The sequence below is a fragment of the Procambarus clarkii genome, chromosome 93 (assembly GCF_040958095.1).
Source record: "Procambarus clarkii isolate CNS0578487 chromosome 93, FALCON_Pclarkii_2.0, whole genome shotgun sequence".
NCBI lineage: Eukaryota > Metazoa > Arthropoda > Malacostraca > Decapoda > Cambaridae > Procambarus > Procambarus clarkii.
Window position 1 is genome coordinate 9243246 of NC_091242.1, and position 21806 is coordinate 9265051.

At 45.0% G+C, this 21806-nt stretch overlaps 1 protein-coding gene across 1 annotated transcript in view; it reads left to right on the plus strand.

The window, feature by feature from the left end:
• The first annotated feature begins 1624 nt into the window (after window positions 1-1624).
• Window positions 1625-21806, plus strand: part of LOC123746822 (uncharacterized) — an 80025-nt gene continuing 59843 nt past the window's right edge. Inside the window, exons 1-3 of the mRNA XM_045728599.2 lie at window positions 1625-2160; window positions 17824-18459; window positions 19965-20146. Of these exons, the coding sequence (XP_045584555.1) occupies window positions 18336-18459; window positions 19965-20146 (306 nt within the window). The 5' untranslated portion in view covers window positions 1625-2160; window positions 17824-18335. The remainder of the gene's footprint in view (window positions 2161-17823; window positions 18460-19964; window positions 20147-21806) is intronic.

The window sequence follows — 21806 nt, forward strand, 5'->3', positions numbered from 1 at the left end:
ATTTGCTTAGCTAAACGAACCAGAGGGTTCAGTTCCTGAACCGATTATGTGCCTCTGTAATCCATAACACCACCGCCTACGGGATGGGTATGGGGTGCATAATAAAGAAAAAAATTGAATTGCAATTATGTTCAAGTGATATTAATATTATTTCCAGTTGAGGACAAATTTATATAAATTCTGTTGCGCTCCCATCGGAGCACAAAGCCTATCTGGTTTATGAAAAATTAATCTTGTGTCTCCCCCGAAGAATGTATGGTACATTACAGTGCGCGATGCGTTGGACCTTGAAGCCTATCGACTTAATTTGATAAGTGAATTATGACACAAATGAATCGAGGAGGCGCTCTAAAATAAAATAATTATAGAAGATTATATATAAAAATTATGCAGCGTAGTAAAAGACGGTGTCAATTAAATTTAGATTTAGCATAATGCAAATTTCAAAAGTGAATGTCCGGCAAAACCGCACCTAATTTCATTAACGCCATTTAAGTCTGTGTCAATGTCAAAGGCAAATAAATTAATATATTTACCTATAAACCTGTGAACAAATTGGAAGACATTAATCCAAACCATTTCGTTAAAAGGTCTAATGTAACTCACATAAGGAACAACAGTTTCAATTAAGCTACAAGCAACATAGGTCAGACAATAGGTGTTTTTCCCCCATACGGCAATAGGCCCATGGAATCGATTATCTACTTTTTATTGCTAAGCTTAAGAATGCACGGTAATGAGCTGCTACCCTTTTCTATGAGAAATGTTACAGAGTGTAGATCAGTAACTAGTTATAAATTCATCTAATAACCCCATTTCACAGGATGGTTAGTTATACATGGAATCAGGGAGAACATGAAATGCGAGGCTGCTCTATCAGCCTGAAATAGCAAACTCTTGTCAGAGCAAAAGAGTATATTCCAATATTCGTGTGTATCAATGAATACACGCATTTGGAGCATTTGAAGAAATTTTGTGATCATGAGAGGCTTAAGTTTGTGTTTTGCCGGCTGAGATGAAGACTGAATTAAGGAACACATTTCTTTATTGCTGTGAACCATCCTAACAGTGTCGTCCATCAGAGGTGCTGTAGTCTAATATTACTGTGATTTGTGCTGTTAACGGATTAAACAAGTTCATTTGACATTCCTTTATACTCTGTGTAATCCTCTTATCATACACACACTGGCGAGAATATATAATTTACATAATGTTGGCAACAAAGATAAGGTAAGGAATTATTCCTGAGAAATTGAACATTAATTTCCCCTGTGATTGTGTACGGTCATCACAAGGTACTTCACATCGCCCTTAAGTGCGCTCAGTCCTCTGTATTCCTGTGTGTTATTTAGGGGTTTCTGAAGGCAAAAATATAAACTCTACAGTGCTTCACTGTGAATAAAATGTTAGGCAATACTACGCAGCTGTGACCAGCGGCAGGATAGCCTAGTACTCCCCTCGCCCACCACCTGAAAACATTATAATATCGATTACCAACGTTACTCAGAAAATGCCCATTTTCTCTGGTGACTCATCACCTGGCACCACTTTCTTTGATGCACCTTTCACATGTGCTCGTTTTCTGTTGGTGACACAAGAAAACCAGGTTGCCATGTGGCGGTGATCATGTCGGCTCAACGCGTGCCATGGAAACGCGAATAGCCGCACATATCACTCAACACCGCTGAAGGAGGCGGTGCAACCTCTCCTCGCTCTACCACACTCCACCTGCCACAACCGTTCAGTGCTGTGCCGCCTGTTTCCCTGAGAGGGTGTGACATAGCCGCTGCCTCTACGGACACTGCTATGGCTCGTTAATAATTGCGTTCCGTAGTCGCCCCGGGTTACGCATCTGCAATGGCCAAATGATTCACTTCTACGGTGCCGTGGCGTGTGTCTGTCGCTTAACGTAAACAAGTCAAGTTATCCCATAACTACACGAGCTGGAAGGAACGATGTGCAGATAAGTTAGACTAAGGCTTATCTATCGGATTTATGGAGGAATAAGCAGCCTAGAGAACGTAATTGAAGTGAAATGAAAGACATGATAATGGTTCTTGGGTAACAATGTGAGGCACGCAGGCTGCTCGGACGCTGGGACACGGAAGCAGCAGCAGCAGGAGGGGAAACTACTGTATTTCATCCTGGTGTATGGAGGAGGTAAGAGATATATTCTTCCCATTTTTCTTGTGATACTGGGGAACAGGAGTGTGTCTTGATGACATAATGTACATATTACATATAAATATTACGGATTTTTATGTGTAATTAATATAAAGCAGATCAGAGGTCCTGAATGTATACGAGGATATTTATCAACATTTTATTATGACAAAAATATTCAAGCAACTTTAATATCATTCGTGAGAACATTGCAAGTTCACCTTAGGTATGAAGTATAGGCCTACAGGCGGTATACAACAACAATACAAAAGTCACGGTTTCTTGCATGTACCTAGGTCTATTGCAGGCCTATGTTTAGCCCACCAGTCCTGCCTACCTCGCTGTACATTATGGGTGCGTCACATACCAGGGTCAATACTGGTTACGTTCCTATTCCAGGAAATATCTTAGCTATATAGCTCACAATATTCCCAACCCCAAGGACACCGTCATCCTGCCCTCTCCATCCCACCAAGAACACCCACATCCTGCCTCTCCATCCCATCAAGAACACCCACATCCTGCCCCTCTCCATCCCACCAAGAACACTCACATCCTGCCCCTCTCCATCCCATCAAGAACACCCACATCCTGCCCCTCTCCATCCCACCAAGAACACCCACATCCTGCCCCTCTCCATCCCATCAAGAACACCCACATCCTGCCCCTCTCCATCCCACCAAGAACACCCACATTCTGCCCTCTCCATCCCATGAAGAACACCCACATTCTGCCCTCTCCATCCCATGAAGAACACCCACATCCTGGCCCTCTCCATCCCATCAAGGTGGTTAGGACTCAAGGGGGGGGGGGGGGGGGGGTTACACAGTGGTGCCTGGGATAGCGTGTCTCTCCTCCCATCCCGAATTCCACCCTTTTCATCCCATCACCTCCCATGACATTTTCATCTGCATCCCCATGTGCTCCCCCCCCTCGTCCCTCCTCCCATCCTCTCCCCTCACCCCTTGGGGACCCCACCCATCTCCCCATCTCCCTCTTCTCTCAGAAAAAAAACATTATTAAGAACGCCCCAACATCCGGCTTCCGCCCTCTTTCCCTTCTCTCAATACATTACATGTACAGTATTAAGAAATTGAAATGGAGAACTTCACACTCTACGGACATCTCATCCCCGATTTCATCCCAGAGCCGTTTAAGACTTTACGAATATCGCTGGTGGGTGTTGGGCTACACGTTATATTCTTAAAGCATATAATTTAGGCCTACCCTGACCAGCCTACACCAGTCCCGTACCCCACACGCCATTTCCCATACTAATTTCGGTTAGTCTGGCCTCCAATTACCGAGAGCCAGAGACATTCTTTCTTTATACTATAGGTATGGTAGCTACATAATGTGTAGGCCGTATATTACTACATACCACCCCAAACACTAGTATATTAATGTATGTGAGCACCAACCGCAAGTATATTACTGTACGACCCCGGAGACCAGGATATAACGATATACAACCAACGACCATCATTACATTAATATATATATATATATATATATATATATATATATATATATATATATATATATATATATATATATATATATATATATATATATATATATATATATGTCGTACCTAGTAGCCAGAACCCACTTCTCAGCCTACTATGCAAGGCCCGATTTGCCAAATAAGCCAAATTTTCCTGAATTAATATATTTTCTCTAATATTTTTCTTATGAAATGATAAAGCTACCCATTTCATTATGTATGAGGTAAATTTTTTTTATTGGAGTTAAAATTAACGTAGATATATGACCGAACCTAACCAACCCTACCTAACCTAACCTAACCTATCTTTATAGGTTAGGTTAGGTAGCCGAAAAAGTTAGGTTAGGTTAGGTTAGGTAGGTTAGGTAGACGAAAATACATTAATTCATGAAAACTTGGATTATTAGGCAAATCGGGCCTTGCATAGTAGGCTGAGAAGTGCGTTCTGGCTACTAGGTACGACATATATATATATATATATATATATATATATATATATATATATATTATGACCCCGATCACAGCATAATTTGTAATATACTGGTTTACTTTGGTGGTATATAGTAATATAATTGTTGTCGTGGATCGTATAATAATATACTGGTGGTCGGGGGTCGCATATAACAGTATACTGGTGGTCGGGGGTCGCATATAACAGTATACTGGTGGTCGGGGGTCGCATATAACAATATACTGGTGGTCGGGGGGTCGCATATAACAATATACTGGTGGTCGGGGGTCGCATATAACAATATACTGGTGGTCGGGGGTCGCATATAACAATATACTGGTGGTCGGGGGTCGCATATAACAATATACTGGTGGTCGGGGGTCGCATATAACAATATACTGGTGGTCGGGGGTCGCATATAACAATATACTGGTGGTCGGGGGTCGTATATAACAATATACTGGTGGTCGGGGGTCGCATATAACAATATACTGGTGGTCGGGGGGTCGTATATAATAATATACTGGTGGTCGGGGGTCGCATATAACAGTATACTGGTGGTCGGGGGTCGCATATAACAGTATACTGGTGGTCGGGGGTCGCATATAACAGTATACTGGTGGTCGGGGGTCGTATATAACAATATACTGGTGGTCGGGGGTCGCATATAACAGTATACTGGTGGTCGGGGGTCGCATATAACAATATACTGGTGGTCGGGGGTCGCATATAACAGTATACTGGTGGTCGGGGGTAGCATATAACAGTATACTGGTGGTCGGGGGTCGCATATAACAATATACTGGTGGTCGGGGGTCGCATATAACAGTATACTGGTGGTCGGGGGTCGCATATAACAGTATACTGGTGGTCGGGGGTCGCATATAACAATATACTGGTGGTCGGGGGTCGCATATAACAGTATACTGGTGGTCGGGGGTCGCATATAACAGTATACTGGTGGTCGGGGGTCGCATATAACAATATACTGGTGGTCGGGGGTCGTATATAACAATATACTGGTGGTCGGGGGTCGCATATAACAATATACTGGTGGTCGAGGTTCAGACATGTATCAACATAAAATATTTGCTTGGAGAGAGCAGGTGTTGCCATAGAGATCTCCTGATATTCTTTCAACAGAGAATCACTCCTAAACAAAAAAATATCCTCACAATGTCCTGAGGTCACCCAGGGCCGCCAGATTCAATTTACAGCTTCGTGAAGGGTCAGATATTTCTGGTGACCATGACCTCAACGTCTGACGAATTGGGGTCAAAATATAGATTTCAGGCCGTGGAGAGGTAACCCCCCGGCCTGCTGTTGCCTCTCTCAGGGTCAGCCCTGGTGGTCGTGTTGACCCTGGACACATGAGGGTCAGTGTAATTGTCGTCTAAAATGGGGCAGGGAATGTGTCGTCGTGTTGGTGGCCCTTCTGTGATTCACAGCGTTATCAGGGATGCGTGCCTGAATGTTTATAATGGGCTCGCTTCCAGTGTTATCTATATCTGTGTGATAGAATGTCTGTGTTCACCTATTTGTATTCGCCTAGTTGTATTCGCCTAGTTGTATTCGCCTAGTTGTATTCACCTAGTTGTATTCACCTAGTTGTGCTTGCGGGGGTTGAGCTCTGCTCTTTCGGCCCGCCTCTCAACTGTCAATCAACTGTTACTAACTACTATTTTTTTCTCCACACCACACACACACACACCAGGAAGCTGCCTGTGACAGCTGACTAACTCCCAGGTACCTATTTTACTGCTAGGTAACAGGAGCATCAGGGTGAAAGAAACTCTGCCCATTGTTTCTCCCCGGCGCCGGGAATCGAACACGCGACCACAGGATCACGCGTCCAGCGTGCTGTCCAGTCAGCCACCGGCTCTGTGTTTATATCCAAGGATGAGGGACCAGATGCTTGGGGATAGTCTTTTTAAACTTTGCAGGATTAATGGCGATTGTAAGAGGAGTGTTATAGGTGGGTCGGGGTTGGTCTCCCTGTTCCTCTTGAAGACTTTTCAATGCGAAGTCGGTGGATACGAAATGTTCTGCCCCGAGTCTGGTCGACCAGGCCTCTGGTAGGGGGCCTGGTCGACGACCGGGCCGCGGGGACGCTAAACCCCGGAAGCACCTCAAGGTAACCTCAAGGTAGGAGTCCACAGCCTTTAGCACTTGTTTAAACATTAGAGCAGGAACTGGGTCGTGATCTTACAGTACTTACAGTACTTACAGTAGGGAGCCGGTCGGCCGAGCGGACAGCACGCTGGGCTTGTGATCCTGTGGTCCTGGGTTCGATCCCAGGCGCCGGTGAGAAACGATGGGAAGAGTTTCTTTCACCCTATGCCCCTGTTACCTAGCAGTAAAATAGGTACCTGGGGGTGTTAGTCAGCTGTCACGGGCTGCTTCCTGGGGGTGGAGGCCTGGTCGAGGACCGGGCCGCGGGGACACTAAAAAGCCCCGAAATCATCTCAAGATAACTTCAAGAAGATACTTACTGAACCTCCAGACACTAGGCCCTTCAGCCTTACCAATATGAAGTGCCTGGAACTTTGCACTTACTTCATATCCACTCACGTGTTGTTGAGGATGTGCTCCTGATACATCCAATGTTGGCTGGTACTCTGGTCACATGATCCTGTATGACTAACCGTCCTGCGTGATGGGCACTTTTCTTTCAGGATCAAGAGTCAAATATTCTTGACTCAAACTATGTAACCATCCATATAGACCAGGGTTGATGCATACATGCACATGTACGCATGTGTGCTAATAAGAAAAATGTGTACTTGGATATTGATATGGAAATTCAGATGAGAGATTTGCATTTTGGGAGCAACTTTTTGGTTACATTTGCAGTAATTATCTCTAATGTGTTGGCTACTGTTCACCTTAATCACTGATGACACTTGCAATCACAGTCACTAACCATTAATAACATTTGCAATTACAATCATAACATCTGTAATTACATTAATACATGTTCCGTAACGTTCCCACGAATCCCTTATAGTCCTCCGCTGCTCCAGTACTGTCTCTCTCTGTCCTGTGTGTGGGCACAACCGTCACTCTGAGTCGGAGTGCACTTGACAGCCAATAGTAACCAAGGAGCCTCCCACCAGGAGGTATGATGATCAACTTGCCAGAAGCCAACTGTCCAACAGGACAGGTGAAGCGCCTCACCTGTCAGTCTCACTCTCCGTGAGACTGTCGTGTAGCAGCTGTCTAACCTATTTACCTATTTACTGCTAAGTGAACAAGTGCATCAGGGTAAAAGAAACTCGGCCCATTTGTTTCCGCCTCTACCAGGGATCGAACCGGGACCCTTAGGACTACGAATCCCAAGCGCTGTCCACTTAGCTGTCAGGCCGCCAGCGCTGGAGCACAAACGTATGCGCGTGCTCCAGCGATTTTTTGCAATTTGGGAATATCTTGAGGTTATCTTGAGATGATTTCGGGGCTTTAGTGTCCCCGCGGCCCGGTCCTCGACCAGGCCTCCACCCCTAGGAAGCAGCCCGTGACAGCTGACTAACACCCAGGTACCTATTTTACTGTTAGGTAACAGGGGCATAGGGTGAAAGAAACTCTGCCCATTGTTTCTCGCCGGCGCCTGGGATCGAACCCGGGACAATAGGATCACAAGTCCAGTGTGCTGTCCGCTCGGCCGACCGGCTCTCCCTCTCGGGAAGGGTAAAGAAGCAAGACGGCAGTGGGGAAGTGCACAATAATGAATGTCTGACAATCACACTGATAACAAGAGAAAGCTGAAGGAACAGCCCATAAATAGTGTCTTTTGACAGTAACAGTGTAGAGGCACCTGGCGGGAGTGAGGGCCAGAGGCACCTGGCGGGAGTGAGGGCCAGGGGCAGGTGGCGGGAGTGAGGGCCAGAGGCACCTGGCGGGAGTGAGGGCCAGGGGCAGGTGGCGGGAGTGAGGGCCAGGGGCAGGTGGCGGGAGTGAGGGCCAGAGGCACCTGGCGGGAGTGAGGGCCAGGGGCAGGTGGCGGGAGTGAGGGCCAGGGGCAGGTGGCAAGTGATCTCAGATAAGGTGCGATCACCAACTTTAGTCACCCCCAACCCGTCCTCTTACACATTACCTCGCTTTTTGCTCGTATTCACTACGGCCAAAAAAAGCCGTAATTTGAAAATGAAAGATAATTGAAAATAATTTTTTTATTTGTTTTTTTCCAAAACAGCAAGGTAAGGGTCCTCTGGTAGGTTAGGAGGGCAGGAAGTTCTCCTAAGGTTTCAAAACGTCATGAAAACCGTTAAGTGAATGTTTCCTCTCCTAACCTAATAGACTAAGCCAGAGAACCCAAAACAGAAAACGTAACAGTACGTCACTTTCGTGAACTAATTCCATTTTCAATTACATCCTTTTTTTAGCAAGAGTGGCGCTTACGAGGGGAAAGCGACGAAATTTGTAAGGGGTAAAGATTAATATTACGTGGTGAGAATAAGCTTAATATTACGTGACTTGAGCAAGCTAATACTCTTCTACAACCCCCCCGGGAAAGACGGGCCTACACCTGTCCTCTTACAAATTACGTCGCTTCTCGCTCGTATGCGTCACTCTGGCTAAAAACCGACGTAATTCACATTGAAATCGGCTCACGAAAGTGACGTACTGTCCCGTTTTCTGTTTTGAGTCCTCCGGCTTTCTCGGTTACGTTAGGAGAGGAAACTTTCAAATAACGGATTTCATGATGTTTTGAAACCTTAGGGGAAACATCCTGCTCTCCTAACCTACCAGAGGACCCTTAACTTGCTGTTTTGGTAAACAAAATTCCATAATTAATTGGAAAATAAATTTCCATTTTGAATCACGTCGACATTTAGGAGGGAGAGAGAGCCTCTTCTACACCCTCCTGGATGAGGCAGGCTCCTCTACACCCTCTTTTTAATTCCTTAATGCTCTCCCACATCACCCTTCACCCACCTCATCATCACCACCCGCCCACCTCACCATCACCCACCTCACCATCACCCCCGCCCACCTCACCATCGCCCTCCACCCACCTCACCATCACCCTCCACCCACCTCCCCCTCCACTGGCCCAAATAACTATCGACATTCATCATCAATAATGCATTGGAATGTTCACATCTGGATTGAGGTCTAGAATTTTCCTCTGTTGGCGTTTGTGAGAACACTTGGGGGGGGGGGGGAGTAGGGAAATTGAGGACGTAGAGCGTCTTCCTCCATCGCTGAGATGGATGACAGATGGCTGTCATTATAAGTGGTCGGAATATAATGAAGTTTGCACTTCCACTTTTAATATATATTTATATTACCCTTGGGAAGTGATCAATTGTCATTATATATAATTGTAACTTACATAAATTTGAACATTATCTTGAAACAATTATAATTTATATTTTGCTATTATAAACTAATTATTTATAATGCTTATCAATGATTATTTCGACGTTAATAATTCTAATAATCGCAATGAGATCACAATGGCGAGATATATCATGAAAATCATGTTGAGGGAGTAGAGGGACTCGAACCCGAATTCTAGTGATTCCCAGACACCTGCCTTAACCGACTCGGCTACGATGGTACAACAGCCAACCAACCTTGGGGCTAGATTCACGAAGCAGTTACGCAAGTACTTACGAACGTATACATCTTTTCTCAATCTTTGACGGCTGTGTTTACATTTATTAAACAGTTTACAAGCATGAAAACTTCCCCATCAACTGTTGTTATTGTTATAAACAGCCTCCTGGTGCTTCGGAGTTCATTAACTGTTTAGTAATTGTAAATAAAGCCGTCAAAGATTGAGAAAAGATGTACAGGTTCGTAAGTACTTGCGTAACTGCTTCGTGAATCTGGCCCCAGAACTCTACCAAGTGCTATAGATCCTGGAGGCCTCTAACCGGAGCCCAACCAGGGAATTTTGTAGTCGACACGGCCACGCACAATGTGGTCGGGTCTACTGTGTACATTATAATCTAATATTTACATATCTGCTTTTTACATTTTTTAATAAATTGTTTTGTGTTTGAATTAAATTCATTGTTTTGTGTAAGTAGCTTCCTTATACTTCCCCTTTGGTCAAACTTTCTTCCATTTTATTGACTTTAGTCATGCCCATTATTTAATCTTCGTCTGTTTAGGGCAGGTCAGTGGTTCTCTTGATCTAGGTCCATGAAGCTGGTTATTAATGCCCAAGATCATTTAGTCATGCTTGTATGTGTATTCTGGGGAGAATTATAATTTATTCTAGACTACGGTCCCCAGCATGCAGGCGTCCAGCATGCAGGCCCTCAGCATGCAGGCCCTCAGCATGCAGGCCATCCAGCATGCAGGCCCCCAAGGATGCAGGCCCCCAGCATGCAGGCCCTCAGCATGCAGGCCCCCAGTATGCAGGCCCTCAGCATGCAGACCCCCAGCATGCAGGCTCCCAGCATGCAGGCCCCCAACATGCAGGTCCTCAGCATGCAGGCTCCCAGCATGCAGGCCCTCAGCGTGCAAGCTCCCAGCATGCAGGCCCCCAGCATGCAGGCCCCCAGCATGCAGGCTCCCAGCATGCAGGCCCCCAGCATGCAGGCCCTCAGGATGTAGGCCCCCCAGCATGCAGGCCCTCAGCATGCAGGCCCCGCGTATACTAATCTTCAATGCTTGTGAGAACGTTCATAGCACTATAGTACAAGCTAAAACAAAACAAAACAGCATCTGGTTGTCGTGTGTGAATACGGCCACGTGACATTCTCCCGCCACCCTGGCCACCCGACACCTGGCGGCGGACCGTGTAACTGCACATGTAAACATCGACCCATCAAGGCAGCGAGGGACCCTGACCTTCTTTTCCACCTCCACGCAGATCAATATAATTGTTCAGTGGTTGATTTAACAATGACCTGGTTTTAAAAATCTAGTTCACGGCAGGATTCATCCACGTTTTTAACAGTAGGTCTACAAATAGCAAGGACATATCCATTTTCACAACAGAATACACACCTACCCACACAAATGTTTAAAACACGGGAAGCGAATGAATACAAGGGATATTTCCATAACGTTAGGAATAATCAGGAAGATAATTGGCAAATTAAATGATTTAACTAGCTAATCTGTTCACATTTTTGGAGACGGTAACCAGCTATTCAGACAAAGAACTTCCAGATACAGGAACGAAAGAAATCGGCTTGTGAAGGTCGTTCTCCCTCAACCTCCACATCCTCTTCCTGAATTTCAATTCTTCATCCTTCTTCCTACCCCCTTCTACAACCTTACCTGGTTGATGGGGTTCTGGGAGTTCTTCTACTCCCCAAGCCCGGCCCGAGGCCAGGCTTGACTTATGAGAGTTTGGTCCACCAGGCTGTTGCTTGGAGCGGCCTGCAGGCCCACATATGTCCAACCCTTGTCCATGCCCTTTGTACATGACAAGTTAAATAAAAGGTAATGTTTACAACTTAAACTACATAAGAGGCAACTCCCTAGGGAAATAAGAACGACAAAATAGATCAAGATAGAGAAGAATATATCCTCAGAGATATATTTTTATGATATATTTATCAAACTATATCCACAGAGATACAAGAGAACACAGTTGATTCTAAAGAGGTTAAGAGTCGTGGAGGGAAGTGAGGACATATTCTGTTATGACAACTCCAGAACTAACCACAATAGATGCGTACATCATTCCACACCCTATCCTCGACCCTTTACTACCTCATCCCTCTCACCCTCACGCTGACTTCCCCGCCCCTCCTCCCCTACACCCTCCCCCATTCATGAACTTCTGCCCCCTATTCACCAACAAATTCCCGACTAATTTACAATCCACCACCTGACAGTAATCCACCTTTAATCCCCTAATCCGGTAGATCACTCCATTGTATACCAATCCTTCCTCCTCTACTCCAGGCACCATCAACCCTCCTGCCATATGGTGCCACTGCCTTAACACCCTAGGCACTGCCAACCTATCGACGCAAAATAGTGCCTCACCATCTTTACAGACTTCTGAGACCAGGCGACAGAACTGGAACACGACAAATAGTGATGGGCAGACTGCATATTTCAGGTCGACAGAAAGACCTTGGCACAGTTCCCTACATGCGACTAGTTACATGGAGTACCTAAGCCATACAACACAAGGGGTCACATAGCGCAGACTTCACCAGAACAGCGAGATGCGCACACCACCGTCCCAAAGGGGTCAGTTCTAAGTCCCCATCTTGTTACCGTCACAGTACCGTGAACACAGTACATTACGGCGTCACAGTACCGTGAACACAGTACACTACTGCGTCACCCTACCGTGAACACACTCCACTACTGTGTCACACCACCGTGAACACAGTACACGGTGAAGCTTCGACTCCAGGTCAGGGAGGAGTGACTAGGCCCCAGTCCTCAACTGCTCGTCTCTCTTCACCCAACAGTAATTGGGTACCTGGTTGTTAACATATAGGTGCGTGGTAGTCCAGTTATGGGAAGAGGAAGCTCTCAGTCCACCAACAGGAGTCAGAAGTCGTCTCCTCCTGTACCCTCCTGTGCTAAACTCTACACAGGATTACGCCTCCAGTTTCCGTGATGCGATTGGCCAAGGAAGGATACCAGGAATCGGTGTAGGAAGCACTAGGAAGCACAAACAGCCTTGTTAGAGGGTGCTGCAGGCTGTACACAGGGCCCCAGGGTGGGGATATCACGTAACATCCTGCTATGTAAGACATAGTGCGCAAAGTTAAGGTCAATGCCAAGCTCGATATCAACACCACACAGGAGTTGCTGATACAACTCTGCAATTTTCAGCTATCAGTCCCGCAGTGGTTGGTAATTAAGTCTCCCCCACAGTGGGCGTGTCCCACCAGCGTGGGGCTGGTCGCGTGTCCCACCAGCGTGGGGCTGGTAACAATGTTCACTACAAAGAACACACAAATCCCGCAGAAGGGGAGGCGACTACACGAAGATCCTCCAGCTGCATAACACTGAGGGTAATTAGTACACTGCACGCAGGGAGGAGGCTCCCGGGCCACACTACACGCAGGGAGGAGGCTCCCGGGCCACACTGCACGCAGGGAGGAGGCACCCGGGCCACACTACACACAGGGAGGAGGCACCCGGGGGCCACACTGCACGCTGGGAGGAGGCACCCGGGCCAGACTACACGCAGGGAGAAGGATTGGATTCGTTAGGATTGTATAAAGTGCGGTGATGACGTAGAGGGGCCCAAAATGTTCGTAGGCCTTAGACCTCCTGAAGCCACAGGGCGCTACTTCTGCAGGTCCAAGGTTGTGTCAGGTGATCTCAGGCGCAGGTGGGGGTAACTGCCCCAGACGGGCGGCGGAAGCTGTCGTATCCTGATCATTGCGTTAAGATGAAACAGCATCCTTATTATCAACTCTGCAACCCGCTTCTTTTCAACTCTGATCCTTCTCAACTCGAGAGATCCATAACCTCGGTGGAAATACAATGACGTGTTTAAGATTAGAGAAATACAATGCCACCCTATAAATTCCACTTATTATTAATTAACTACAATTGAGGCTATATACACTTGACGTTGGCTGTATTATGTGTCCGTGTGTCAATGTTTCCTTCAAATGTGTGGATAACACGTACTCCTCTGGTGAAGCCTCTCAGTGCATCACTTGCACTGAGAGGCTACGTATAAAATCAAACCTTCTAACCTAACGAGAAACGTCCGAACCCAAACCACCCACCCAACCTATCACTCCAGTGCATAGAAAAGTAACATATTTGTGAGCTCGTTACTTTTCATTATAGGCTGAATTTGTGACGTAGACTACAATATAACACCCACGTCACAACTACGTCACAACCCTACAAAAACCTGCTTGTAAGTTTGTGGTTTAAGGTTTACACCTCTAATATATTGATTTTATAATTAATACATTTTTTAACATGATAATGCCAAGCAACGAAAATACATATTGTGTGATAATTGCTCTGAGTTGTGATGGTAAGTCTGCTGCACGAGTTGTTGAGGTCTTCCTGGCAGTTAGGGCGGCGTGGCTGGTGGCAGCCCAGTGGCGGCTGCCCAGTGGTGGCAGGCCAGTGGTGGAGGCCCAGTGGAGGCAGCCCAATGGTGGCAGCTCAGTGATGGCAGCCCAGTGGTGGCAGCTCAGTGATGGCAGCCCAGTGGTGGCAGCCCAGTGGTGGCAGCCCAGTGGTGTCAGCCCAGTGATGGCAGCCCAGTGGTGGCAGCCCAGTGGTGGCAGCCCTAGCGGCCACCAAGGAATGACGTTATGTGTACGAATGTGTACGAATTCCAAGCTCGTTATGTGACGCTCACGACAACACTGGCCATTCAGATATTGATTACATAACTACGCCTCTAACGACCCAATACTCCCTAATCACCGGCCATAAAGTTACATTAAGTCCAATTACCAATCAGAGTGGATAACAACGTCTTGGTCGGCGTTGCACCAATTACCAAACACAAATTGTAACGAGTCACGGCCGGATAATTCAGATTATATAATCATCTTTACCAATGATTTGCGTGCAAGAGTTAACCCAAAATTACCCGAATTAAAACCGCTTTAACGTGAGGATTATGTTGAAGACCAAGTTCGAGTCCCCGCTATACCAAGGATCTCCGGTTTTTACAACACGGTAAATAATTATCAATACAAAGGTAGTTAACAAAGATGAGGAACGGGGGAGGGGGGGGGGGGGGGGTGTTGGGGGTGTCTGAAGGTCCCTCACACCCTCCCACGAAAACATGTCCTAAATACTTGAGTTATATATATATATATATATATATATATATATATATATATATATATATATATATATATATATATATTAAATATGACCGAAAAAGTAAGATTAATAATTCTAACACGAATTTTCTCAATCTTTCTTACGTTTCTTTTCACTGTTGATGGTAATTCAAAAATCAATTCTCCAAAATTCATTTTTATTTCTAGTCTGACGCGACACTTGAGCGCGTTTCGTAAAACTTATTACATTTTCAAAGACTTTAGTTTACACACACACACACAACTTTAACTGAATAGAGCTTAAACATCTTCGAGTTTTTTATACCTACATTTGGGTGAAGTGACATGTTTACAATAGTTTTGGATGAGGTGAAAATAAACTTTTTATACAAGACAGAACACGAAACAATGGGTATTAAAGGTAGGTAACTGCAGAAGGCCTATTTTTATTGACCTATATATATATATATATATATATATATATATATATATATATATATATATATATATATATATATATATATATATATATATATATATATATATATATGCTTGCTATTTTAGTGCATCTTGAGCAATATACTTGCTATTGTGGTGCATTTTGAGCAATGTGCTTGCGATTTTTGTGTTTGTGGAAGCACATTAGTGAAAGCAGTCTCAAGACGATCCAAGTTCTCCTGACTCAAAGGATGGGGGGGGGGGCAGGTAAAACAAAATAGGTAAGCTTGCGTCGCTCGGTACTGTAGCCAAGAGTTGTGATCACACCGACTGTTGTTAAAATGTTCTGCTTGACGTACAACACCCACGTGAGGGATTCGGTTCTTAGAACGGGTCGACATGGCAGCTGGCTTGTACCTGACGGTCCAGGGACGGTGGGGTAAGTTGTCTCACCGCCGTCCTGCTGGGAGTGTGTAAGCAGCCATTTTCGTGGATGGTCTGACGCCAAAATGGGGGATTTGTAAAAAGCACAACACAAGTACTTGGATAAGTCTGTCCTAGGATGTCTATGTGAATAAAACAGGTTGTCTGGCCTAGGGCGGAGGCCAGGCACACTGGGGAACCGTATTAAACTTTGCAGGGTGACTGGTGGCTGCGGTTTGTCAAAGGTAGGGTCAGTTTCGGGTCAGTTTCGGGTCCCCACTTAGGGGGGTGTCGCTCCAAATACCCCCCACTCCTTAAATCAGGTTGGTGGAGATGAAGTATTCGGAGAAAATTCTGTAGTTTTATAATTTATTTATTGTTTTTCAGAATTCAGATACTGACGTGCAACAAAAATGCATGTTATAATGACAGATTTGAATTCTGAGGGCGTCAAACACTTGAGTAATGCAACCTTTCGGAGTCGACCCGGGCACCGCCGGGTACCTTCCATTGTAAATCTGGGATATATTTGACCTTGAGCGATGTGTCAATTATTCCATCTGGAACTTATAATGTTGACATTGTTCCTGCTACATATTAAGATGAGACGCCATCACCAGAATTTAAAGACACATTTGAAGAATTTTAGTAATTATTGCTATTATTATTAGATAGGGGACTGGCAGCTGAGTGGACAGCGCTCGGCATTCGTAGTCCTAATGTTTCGGGTGGATGCGGAAACAAATGGGCAGAATTTCTTTAACCTTGCTGCCCCTATTCACCTAGCAGTAAATAGGTACCTGGGAGTTAGACAGCTGCTACGGGCTGCTTCCTGGGAGGGATGTAACAAAAAGGAGGCCTGGTTGAGGACCGGGCCGCGGGGACGCTAAGCCCCGAAATCATCTCAAGATAACCTCAAGATATTATATTTTTTATTTGGGATGACTTTGAGTGGCTGATGGGTATCATTAAAGGGGGTTAAGGCCCCCACAAATATTGAGGGGGGTTAAGGCCCCCCCCAAATATTGAGGGGAGGTTAAGGCCCCCCCCAAATATTGAGGGGGGGTTAAGGCCCCCCACTTGGAGTGGCGAGTGTTGCGGTGCACGTAACTCACACGAGGAGAGGTCACGGCACTAAGGCAACAAACACCTCCTCAACACTACACTTAAAAAAGCAACCGTCGCTTGTGTTTAAATTGTACTACAGATAACATTTACCTGAATTTACCTGAGAGCCACTATTTCTCTAGTGGCCTCGACAAGGACAGAAAGCCGCCGGCTTGTCAAAGGTCTTGACATTTGTCTTGATTGTTTTCCAGGTGGATTTTAAAATTCAGGAGTGTTTCGGCATTCACAGCTTCGTCGGGTAGGCGGTTCCATGGGTTTATTATCCTCTGAGTGAAAAAGCTTCTTTTTTTTCTATCCTGCATTGTTGCTTAAGTTTGAAACAGTTGCTTTTTGTGTTACTTCTGACCTTTTGAAAAAGTTCTTTGGATCAATATCCTCCAAATTGTTCAGTATTCTAAAAGTTTCGATAATATCCGCTTTGTCATGTCTGGTTTGCTGTGTTGCTAGTCCTAAGCCCTGAGGCCCTCAACCGTTCCTGGGACCAGATTCACGAAGCAGTTACGCAAGTACTTACGAACGTGTACATCTTTCCTCAATCTTTGACGGCTTTGGTTACATTTATTAAACAGTTTACAAGCATGACAACTTGTCAGTCAACTGTTGTCATTGCTATAAACAGCCTCCTGGTACTTCGGAGCGCATTAACTGTTTAATAATTGTAAACAAAGCCACCAAAGATTGACAAAAGATGTACAAGTTCTTAAGTGCTTGTGTAACTGCTTCGTGTATCTGGCCCCAGGTGTGAGAGTCGACTGAGATCTGAAATGAATTTTGTTGCCCGGTGTTGAACTTTCTCCAAGGTAGCTATGTCTTTCTCAAGATGGGGTCTCCATGCTTGGGTTCAATAATCCAAATAGTGGCGCAACACAGATTTTCACAATTGCTATCTTAATCCCCAGGTCGAAGCCCGCTATACTCGGAGTGTCAGCAACTAATACACGTGTGGAAATAATCATTCTTACTGTCAATATTATCATTTGTGTAACGTGTTTACTTATTTTACATTACAGAGAGAAGACAGAAGACGGTGAGGTGACACCCACGAACCAGGAGGAGGAACAAGACTTGTTATAACACCCTCAATGGTTCTCGCCCCACCACGGCCCTTTTATCCTCCAACTCTTCTGACGTAATTGCTATGTAAAAGCACTGGTCGTTAAACTCACAGCCCACACCTCACGACCGTCTGGAATAATCTCATCAACTCGTCAGGGAAACTGCTTCGCGTACAGAGCAACTATTTTCGGGCAGGACCAAGCTATCTGGCGCGCTTGTGGCTGATATCACCCGTCCTAGAGCCCTTAACCGTTGACATCCAACACCTATCTACACCCAAAACCATCTGTTCTCTCCGAGCACAGGTGTGACAAGCCCATCATCCGCCGCTAGGTAACATCAATTGCTAGTCAAGAGCCATCTGTGGTGGGCCAGAGGAACCCTTCCGGGTGCCCACACGCCCCTGAGCGTCCCACACCCACCGCCAGCAGGGCGGACAGACACGGACGCGGTGGGCGGGGATGAAATGGGTGGGCGTGAGTGGGAGGGGGGCGTGGACGGGCTGCTGGAGGCGGTGAGGAAGGGACACCCACGTCACGTCCAGCTGCTGCTGGAGGCCGGGGTTCCTGTCGACGGCACTGACGATTCTGGTAAGATTTCCCTTGTGATTATTGATACTGATTTCCGACACACTCACACACAACACTTTCACCTGATGCCTCTGCTCACCCAAAAGTAAATAGATACCTGGGAGTTAGACAGCTACTGCGGGCTGCTTCCTGTGTGTGTGTGTGAGAGAGAAATATATGTAGTAGATATGACTGAGGAAAATAGAATTCAAGTCAGTACATCAGAGAACCGATGGTTAGAAAGGCGGGGTCCAAGAGCTAACTGCTCGATCCTGCAAGCGCAAATTGGGAGACATGATCACCACCTACAAAATTTTCAGGGGAATTGACAGAGTTGACAAACACAAACTATTTAGCACGGGTGGAACATACACAAGGGGACACAGGTGGAAACTGACTACCCTAATGAGCCACAGGAACAATAGAAAGATTTTTGTTCAGTGTCAGAGTAGTTAACAAATAGAATGCATTAGGCAGTGATGTGGTGGAGGCTGACTCCATACACAGTTTCAAATGTAGATATGATAGAGCCCAGTAGGCTCAGGAATCTGTACACCAGTATATATATATATATATATTAGGGCTACAGTTTTCCTAGAGAGGACAGCCAGGTACTGCCACCCGTGCCAAGAACACCCACCGCAGGAAAGATATTAACAACAGAACCGAGACCTCCAAAATCAGAGCAACAGTCAGCAAGATAACAGAAGAAGGCGAGCCTGCAGAGGCAATACCTCACCAGCGAGGACACAGTTGCCACCAAAGATGCCAATACAGCTGCCAGATTATTATTATCTACATTATCTTTTGTAGGTATAAACAGATAGGCTTGTATCGAGGTTTCTCCACACACACACTTTGCTAGATCGAATTATTGACCTTCCGTAGGAAGTTAACCCACAACAGTTCGCTATCTCCTGGGTACTTGTTTACTTACTAATAATAATTCATTGTTTCGGGGGACAGGCAGCCAGTTTATACATTCAGTACATGTTAGGCTTATATCCAGGTCCCCCCCCCCATCAGGGCGGAATTACTGACCCTCCGCAGGATGCAACATGACAAGAATCTGACTAACTCCTGGGTACCTATTTACTGATAGGTGAACAGAGCCATTACGTGAAAAGAAACGTCGCCCAACCATTTCTGTCCCGCAGGGGAATCGAACCCTGGAATCCGAAATATACTAAAAGAACCTATGTAGTAATACATTCAAAAATCTTAAATTAACATCAATGATAATTTAATACTATAAATTGAGTACTTTTATTATAACGTTAAAATTAATATATACTTTGAATATAACGTTAAAGGTTTATACTTATAATATTAAAAATTGTATATATTAATTTTTAACGTGATATTAAAAGTATATATTTTTAAGTATAACTTTAAATAAGAAACTGGCATACCTTCACAGATGACATTATCATTCTAATTCAACACTATATAATAAAGTGACTTTATGAGGCTAAGGCAGAGGACGGCGGAGTGCGTATAATGTCTGGCGGGTGTCCCCCTGGCAGGCTCCACGGCGCTGGTGACTGCCGTTCTCCACGTCCAGGAAGGTCGCCTGCAGGAGCGGCTGCTGAGACTCCTGCTGCAGGCTGGCGCCGACCCCAACGTTGGCGACGCCCGGGGCACCACCCCGTTCATGCACGCCGCCATTACTAACGCCAACGGTGCCGCCATCACCCTCCTTCAGCACGTGAGTACTGCCGTGGGCGGGAGAGGGCGGGAGAGGGTGGGAGGGAGGCCTACTCCGGGGGCTGTATAGGCACCTGCTATATGTAACAGCAGTCGAACCCGGTCCTGGCAACTGCTGTATCGTACACTGTCCGCTGTGTTGTATACTGTCAGCTGTGTTGTACACTGTCCGCTGTGTCGCACACTGTCCGCTGTGTTATACACTGTCCGCTGTGTTATACACTGTCCGCTGTGTCGTACACTGTTCGCTGTGTTGTACACTGTCCGCTGTATCGAACACTCTCCGCTGAGTCGCACACTCCGCAGTGGATGTGTATGTGTGTGTGTGTATGTATATGTATGGGTGTAAAGCATATATGGAAGCTGATCAGAATTACATTTCACCTTTGTGAATGTACATTAATGACACTATGTAAAAGACACATCTAATACTTTATGTAGGGCATACGTAAATCTGTGTATCTATGTATTTACGTATGCAGGTTAGCTTAGCATTTTAAAAGCACCGAATCACCTTCTGTGGTTGAGTGTTCAATAAACCCCTTGAACTGTATGTTTAACACTTCTCTAACCCTGTCCATGGAGGACAGAAGAAAATGTATATGTGCTGGTTAGCATTGTAAATGTGTGGCCACGTCTGTGGTAGAAAATAATAAAAAAAAAATAAAACTCCGCAGTGGAGTACGGTATAATTACATAAAGTCTACGGAGATAGGTATCCGCATTTCATTATGTGGACAGTAGTCATGGAATATATATATATATATATATATATATGTATATATAGGGGGGTACCACCACTGGTGCAATTATAGGGACCCACAGCCTCAGAGAAGGGAACACAGAGCATTCAGGGAAAAACTTGCCATTTAACTCTGAATGTATATATATATATAAGAAGAACTAAGTACTCTTTGACCCGGCCAGTATTCGAACCCATGGCGTCCTGGATTGCTTCTATATTGGAGCGGAAGCATCAAGAAATATGGACCAATAGGCTTTCTACAATTACTTCCATTCAATAACCATTGTTTCGTGTTCTGTCTTGTGTTAGAATTTAATACCCATTTAATACCCATTGTTGAAAGTTCGTTTTCACCTCATCCACCTCACCCAAATGTAGATATAAACTCGAAGATGTGCAAAGCTCTATTCAGTTTCAGTTGTGTGTTTGTAAACTAAAGAGTTTGAAAATGTAATAAGTTTTGCGACACGCGCTCCAGTGTCGCGTCAGACTGGAAATAAAAATGAATTTTGGAGAATTGATCTTTGAATTACCATCAACAGTGAAAAGAAGTGTAAGAAAGATAGAGAAAATTCGTGTTAGAATTATTAATCTTACTTTTTCGGTCATATTTAATAATATATGTCTACAGGAAAGACTGCTACCAAAATATACTAATATATATATATATATATATATATATATATATATATATATATATATATATATATATATATATATATATATATATATTATATATATATATATATATATATATATATAAACACTCCAACCACCACCAATTAAAGCTCACAAGCAATCCAGCTATGATGGCCCCATTGTCGACCAAGCAGCTGCAACATGCCTAGAAGCTGCAACAACACCACATGATGCTGCCCGACTTAGAGCTGTAGCAGCTCTCCATGCAGGTGACTTC